At 34.2% G+C, this 7827-nt stretch overlaps 1 protein-coding gene across 1 annotated transcript; it reads right to left on the reverse strand.

Annotated features, from left to right (window-relative positions):
* Positions 1-425: 425 nt before the first annotated feature.
* On the reverse strand, positions 426-5900 carry LOC132029929 (cryptochrome DASH, chloroplastic/mitochondrial). Its single transcript, XM_059419339.1, has 13 exons — positions 5403-5900; positions 3605-3744; positions 3295-3519; positions 3066-3191; positions 2901-2975; positions 2560-2676; positions 2418-2464; positions 2136-2212; positions 1873-1948; positions 1606-1675; positions 1319-1442; positions 1170-1219; positions 426-984 (listed from the first exon to the last, which is right to left on the reverse strand). Exons 1-13 carry the CDS (start codon positions 5806-5808, stop codon positions 754-756), a joined length of 1764 nt encoding a protein of 587 aa, XP_059275322.1. The 5' UTR covers positions 5809-5900; the 3' UTR covers positions 426-753.
* Positions 5901-7827: the final 1927 nt, after the last annotated feature.

The raw sequence follows: 7827 nt of genomic DNA on the forward strand, positions 1-7827 counted from the left end.
TTATTACTAGACATAATGATTAGTCTAATTTTGACCAATTACATTCAATTCAAGAGTAAGGATCTTTCAATAACAAGCTTGTGACTACGGGAAATGAAGACAATTCAAGTGGTATCTAAAGCTTGTGACTACGGGAAATGAAGACAATTCAAGTGGTATCTAACAAAGACCGTGCTTTACCCAAGTTTTACCTCATTATATAGCATATCAACGTCCAAATATCTGTTGAGCTCTCATCAAGTTTTCTCAAAAGAATAAACAATACAATATCCTTCACCGCGGCATAAAGTTTGTAAAAGTAGAACTGTAATATTACTTTATAGGATCAAACTATTTGTAAAATTTAAATGCCTAGGAAATTTTCCAAACAAAAAGCTATCTATTCTTACCCGAACTCAATATCATGGATGAAGATAAGCTAAACAAAATTTTAAAATTCATATCTTAATAAGATTCACTGGTTAGCTTTACTTCATAATTTTTCGAAGGTTATATAACAAATGATCATACTCAATGTAATCAAAGGTACTTCATTTTCAGGACACAACAAAATCTCTCTTAGATTGTTCCCATCTTTTTTTTTTAATAAAACAAAGCTAGTAAAAGTAGCCAATTTCAGAGTCTTTATATTTCCATGCCCCAAATACTCACAGATGTATTTCATAGCCAATATGATACAACTAGAGTTTCTCATCTGGGTTGCAATGTTGTGAGCTGTGACCGGAAAATCAGTAGCCCATATTGGCAGCAGCTCTAATACGTTCTCCTATCTCCATATCCCTTTCGTCTATTGTCTTCCGGTTTGCCTCTTCTTGATGAAAAGCCCGTTTTCGAATCACCAGTCTTCTTGGTGTATCCATGTTTCAGAGATACAATTGGATTCAAGTACATCATTCCGGGAGAGTGTCTTTTATCTCTCGGAAGTGCTCTTAACTCTGGCAACCAGTATGTCACAAACTCCCCTTCAGGATCATAGTTTTGAGCCTGAAACATGTAAAAAGGTCTAGGATTAATCTGCTTTATTGTAAGGGAATAGAGATAGCATTCACTAAACTGTTTTATCAGCACTGCCCAAAATAGCAAATAACATAGGATTTTATACACCTTGTTGATTTGTTCCGAGAACGTGATTCTACTAAAAGAAATATTTGATTCGTTATTTCACTTACTTGCTTCGGAATGCTGAAGTAACGGTCTTCTCTAGGGTCATTGCCAACACCTGATGGAAAAGGAATGATGGTAACTTTCAACTAACAACTCCAACTTCCAATTCAGAGAAAGTGGAGATATCAAAGCTAGATAATATAAGGAGAATCACCTGCTCCATATGTCCAGTTGCCATAGTTAGAGCAAGGATCATAATCCAAGAGACATGTCTCAAACCATTCAGCTCCCATCCGCCAGTCAATGCCCATATCTCTAACAAGAAAAGAACACACAATCTGGCAAAAACAAAATTTCTTGATTTACCCAGAGAAAGAAAAGCAATAATTAGAATGCAGTAAATTTCCATCTATCTTGATGAATTTATCTCCCAGAATTGTTTTCTAGATAACAACTTACATGAAAATTTTCCAAAACATTATAAATAAAGTGGACATGTACCTGTCGTCCTCGATTCGACATGAATCCAGTAGTAGCTAGTTCTTTCATGTTGGCATCAATTAAAGGATACCTACAGAGTTTGCATTGGAAAAATAACAATTTCTCATATCGCAGAAATGAAATACATATTTATTTTCAGATATGAACTTCCTACTAAGAATCTATTTTGGGATTGAGGAAGAGAAAGGAACAGACAACATGCAAGGTATGAAGGTAATGTACTTGTTATAGAAGAGGTGCTTGGCTAGCCCCAGGATAGGAACTTACCCGGTTTGACCTCGTCTCCAGGCATCAAACAAGGTTTGGTCTTGGCTCCAGTTAATATTTACTTTTCGAGGGCCTCCTAAATAGAGAAATAAAAGCAATTATAGATATATGTCAAGATCTCTGTAATTCCCAGAAGAACAAGCCCTCATAACCTTTAAAATAGATAAAAGCAAGGAGCAAAATTCCTCTTGAGAAGTTGATTAGAAGAATGGGGTGTGTTAATATGTAATTCAGATAAGAGTATGGATAATTATCTTTATTACCTGCTTGAAAAAGCAAATTTCCTTGATTGATTGAGAGAAATCTGAAGTAATCCCTCCATATTAATTCAAACAAAACCCTGAGAACAGAAATCAGGCATCAAAAATACACCTGTCAGTTGTATGAATATTGTGAAGAATACAGGGCATCAGATTATTCGGTATTTATAAACTATATTTATTAGATTTAATCTCCTCTCACTACCTTCATCAACATAAAAAGGCATAGAAACCATACAAGCATAGTCACAAGCATACAGAGAGGGAGAAGGGAGGAAGCTATACCAGTATGTTGAATCATTTGATTGTCTTTCCTTCTCATATCTTTTCACCTTAACAAGTCAAATGAAGCTTTCTTAATCTCTTTACATTAGTAGCATACCGAAGTTGTTAATGAAACATTGCAATATGAGACAAAGTTCTCTACCTCTTCATATATAAAACGGGGAGACAGGCTTCCTGAAGCAAGCCAAGGAGAGAACTTTGTGGAATAATCAGGCCCTAACATTCCGTTTCGAGTCTCTTTATACACTTTTAACAAATCCTGCAATCAATCAAAGATCAGAAAGAATTGGAATATGTAGAATCATCATTAGCATGACTGCATGGGTTGTGTCTCTATACTAGGAAGCAGTAAACATATTACATCAGCAACTTTCCTAAGTCGTGGCCATCTATTAGATGAACCATAAATACAGTAAGAACAGAAGAAGGTTTAGTCTCAAAAACAAAATTTTCGGTCGTTGCAGTTATAAGAAAGGTCCCCACCTTCTTCCAAAAGTAATCATGTACCCTACCCAGTGCAGCACTTTCACCGCCCATAAACTTCATTCCCTTAGAAACCTGTAAAACGAAGGAAATGACACTATAAATTTGAGTTTTACGAACAACTTAATCCACAGTTCTTTTTATGCAACTCTAGTGTTGACCTGCCTTTTCCTGCTGAAGCCCGAGCTCAGTAACTTGTGGGACATGTCCCCAATCCCCAACCTCTGGTGGAGGACCAAGTGATGTTGGGAGTCTAATGCAATTACGAATGTTTGATTTGGATTCCACTGACTGTTAAGTTTAACCATCAACCACACAACTGATGGGTAAGATAGGAGAAAGTATCTTGAATTGCAAGTCACATAACTCGAAAATATATAGCGAAGGCTAATACCTTACGGAACTGAGTGTAAACGTCTGGTAAACTCTCACAGTCAAATGGAAGGTCATTTATATGATACATAGTACTACCCCAGATTAATTCCAGTTTAGTAGCATTTATAGATCGTGGCTCATTGCCTTGTCCACCAGATGATGGCGGTAGAAATTCTTGCAGATTTCTGGTGACCAATTTTTCTACTTTTATTTCCTCACTGCATGTTTCCTTTTGGGCATACACCTGTACAGGTAATTCCAAAATTAACAAATGTCATATAAGAAACATCCATGTGTAGAAAGAAGAATGAAAGAAGCAGCTTCTTAACTGTGTGTGCCTTATATGTTTTCGCCAGGGATGGGATAATCTCTTCTGGTTTACCACGTTGAATTAATAGGTCAAGTCCCCTCTTTACTAGATTCTTTTTCAAATCAGTTAAGCACTCTATGATGAATTGTGCCCTTAAAGCTGCCAAAGAGAAAAGATAAGCCTTGAGCTCAACAAACAGGTAGCAATGATAGATTTAAGCAAACAAATTTAACTTAACCAAAGAAAATTGACTAACTATGCCTTAATACTAGTTGGTGTTGATATGAATCCTCTATACCTATTCCACTCTTTTTGGCCCATTTCATTACAATACTCAAAATAAACTAGGGTTCTCTAAGAATAGCATTCTAAATCTAACAGTTCTCTCTATACTTCTCCAAGCTAAAAAAACTACGATCACCAGACATAATGTAAGTTTATGAACAACGAAAGATTAATCTCAATTAGTTGGTATCGCTTATATGGATCTTTTGCTTCCATGTGTTGTGTACTTTCTTAAGTTCTATGGATTTCGAGAGATCGTAGATCTTTTGAGACAACTTATCTCTGTGTGATTTTAGATCTATGTCATCACCATTATACACTTTCTATCATCATAGTATCGCACCTATAAACAGGTACTTTTTAAGATCTATGTATGATTTTGTCAAACTATCTAGCCTTCTCTTAGTTTATCACCCATGCATGCTATATGCACCTTTTGTTGCATATTATTATTTCAAAACTTGTCTAAGCTTGCATACAATTCGATGTTAATGTCCACATCTTTACAACACTCATCTTTTGATTCGTTGGGCCTAAAGTTCCAATAGTCTTAAAGAATATTGCATGATAACCCTGTAATGTGGGTACTATATCTTGCATGCGCGTTAGAACACTATGATAACACTCTGAGTACATCCACAATAATGGTTTCACTTCAGCCAATCTTGAATCCAAGTACTTCAACAGGCCTTGAGAGAATGCACCATGTAACACACTTCCACACTGCATTCTTGACCTCTACTAAATTCAAATTTTAACTTAGTATTGGTACACAACAGGATGCACATTAAGAGACTAAGAACTCATAAATGTAAAAGCTGATAAAGATTGTGCACTCATCGTGAATATGTAAATTAAAAACCAAAATAAAATATAATTTAGCTTATTAGAAGAGATGTATCTCATCAAAATTATAAGACAATGAAAATCAAGAAAAAACCAGCAACTTTTGATACCGTTTAGCTTAAAGCTTGTCTTTTTAGAATCATTTCCCCGACCCGTTTTGAATTTTAAACAACTAAATGCATTCAAACCAGAAAAACCCACTCTCTCTGTCCCATAAGTTTTTTTTTTTTTTTTTTTTTTTTAACTTGAAAATTTCCAAGAGATATTAAATTAAATTTTTATAATGATTTCTCCAGCAATTTTCTAAGATAACTAAATTTCACCTACATAGTAGTTAGGTATGATTTTTTATCCATAAGATAAAGGGCTTTTTTCATTTTTGGCCCGTTAGCGAAATTAGTTACGGTCCCTCACCAAAATATACAAAATATATACACTGCTTATGTATAGTATATGTGTATATGTATACTTGATATACACAAAAATATACATTTACTTGCTATTATTTTTTATCTTTTTTGGAGCTGCCAAAAAGGTAATTATCCCAAAGAGGAATTTATCACTGTCAAGTTTTTACTCCAAAGTTTGTTTAAAGTAACCCTGCCTGGAAAGCTAAAAGTAACACACACAATTGAGATAGGAAGTACAATTGAATCCCAATTAAAGAACAGAGTAAACCAATTTACCTCCAGTTTTAGGCAATCCAAAGTAATGGGTAGTCCCAAAAAGTCTAGGATCAACACAATAAACAGGCAATATTGCTTCAGATGAAACCCAAGCTCTATAAAGAGCCTCATTATCCAACACTCTCAAATCATTCCTAAACCAAACAATTGCAACCCCTTTATTACCTTTCCTCTTACTCAAACCACCTGAAGAATATCTCTGAAATGTCTGTTCACAAACTCTCTCCATTTCTTCAGGACTTAACCCTGGAACATTTTGAACAGTGGCTGACGTTCTTGCATTAAAAGAAGAAGCCTGGGAATGCATGTTTAAAATGAAAAGGGTGTGTTTTGATTTGGTTAAAGATGTTGTAGTGAGTTTTGTTGTTAAAGAAAGTGGTTGTTTGATCATCACAGTTAGATTCATGGAAGTGAAAAGGATTATGGTTCTTGGTTTGTATGGATTTTGGAAGTGACGAATCAGAAGGAGTTTTTGGAGGTGTTGAGAAGCTGACACGTGGGATGATGAGTTTTGTCTTGTCGTGGCACTTTTTTAGCCTAATGTTATCCAGTTTTTCACTTTTTGCCATCTCAGCTTTACTACTTGTTTTCATTTTAGCCGCTCACTTAAGGTCAACGGTCGTTTGCTGCATGCAGAGACAAGCCCGTTTGGATTAGTCAGAAAAAAATAATTTTTAAGCATAAGTGTTTAAAGTATTTTTTAAGTGCTAAAAATTATTTAATAAATAAATATTTACGTGTTTGAATAAAAGTGCTTAAAGGGTTTTTAGAAGTAAGGATAGTATTGAAATTAACGGAAAATATAAGAGATAAAAAAGTAACGTTATTGGTCAAACCAAAATGGCTTTTAAGCAAAAAAAAAACAAGTTGGGTTTGAGCAACTTCTTTATTTTGGCTTATTTTCAGCACATTTTAATTTAATTTAAGTTGTTTTTTATTTTTACCAAACACCCAAATAAGTTAAAAATGGCCTATAAGCTGATTTGACCAACTTATAAGTCAATCCAAACGGGATCAAAATTGATAAATACTTACTCATTTACAACAATTATATAAATTTATTACGGTTAAGTGGTTTAATGAGTTGAGAACTTCTATTAATTTACAATCATTAAGTGTTAAAATTTATATATATACAAATACATATCATACATCTCCTCTACCTCCTAAAGTAGGAGTAAAATATGCGTACACTTTATCCTCTTTAAATCCTAGTTGTGGATTATACTGTATGTTGTTATTGTTGTTCATCTGTTAGCTTGGTATAAACATTCACTGTGCAAGTATTATAATGTAGAGATTGAAATAATTGAATTAATACCATTTGAATAATATAATGAAAATTTGCGTATATGATTTTACGTACACTTATTTTTTTTTAAATTAATTTAAAAGGATAATTGAAAATATTTTGATCTTTTATGTATTTTGTCCGAGGATAGTTAATTTCGGTGGTAGAATCTCATGTTGAACTCAGTATAAAATAATTTTAGTAAAACTTATTTAATAAACAAATCAACCCAATTCATGATTAAATAATTCCGAGTTTCTATTTGCCCTATAGGCTAAACTTGGTCTGATCAAAATCTCCAACGAAATACCAACTCTTTTTGTTTATTTCATATAGAATGTATTAGTTTCAGTTGATGCAAATTCTAGAAGAGGAGTTATAAAATGTACTTAAGTTTTAATAATACTGATAGTACATGACATCACATACTTTTCTTTTTAACACCATTGTATTCTTTACATCCCCAGGACCATGTAAAGAGTAAACCTCTGATTAACCTTTAAAGATGGTTTGGTCATCTTTTGCATCGGCTCCGGATGTATTGGTTTGTAGGTGTGACACTATGGCGAATAAAGATCATTTTTTTGCGCGGAGTGCCCTTCGTTTGGGGTGGTCTTTAAATTTCTCATCATATTCAAATCTTTAAAATTTATTTTCGCTTAACACCCATAGGTTCGGGTTCGAACCCACGCGCGATCAAAATTTTAAAAAAAAAAAAATTCGCAAGGCAAGTTTAAATTTCGCTATCTATGGACCGATACTTTTTTGTTAAGGAATTACCAGTTATGCTCTTACTACATACTTTATGCCTTGTGCGTACGGCATAAGAGGATGTGTGTCCTGATAACTTTGATAATTCCTTCATTAAGTTATACGGTCCCAAGATAAAAGTCATTTATTAAGTATGTTTCACCCACCTATAACTGTGGAAGAATTATCAAAGTTGGACCAAGATACTTATGCCTTATGGGCAGATTTACATGGGTGATGGTCCGATAACTTTGATAATTCCTTCACAAAATTACGCCGGTCCCGCATAAAAGTTTGCCCATTAAAAGAGCCTCACCAAGATAATCTTTGCGATGAATTATCAAAAGTTTACGTTTCGGACCCGCATACTTACGCCAAGTCTCG

The sequence above is a fragment of the Lycium ferocissimum genome, chromosome 9, assembly GCF_029784015.1.
Source record: "Lycium ferocissimum isolate CSIRO_LF1 chromosome 9, AGI_CSIRO_Lferr_CH_V1, whole genome shotgun sequence".
NCBI classification, from domain to species: domain Eukaryota; kingdom Viridiplantae; phylum Streptophyta; class Magnoliopsida; order Solanales; family Solanaceae; genus Lycium; species Lycium ferocissimum.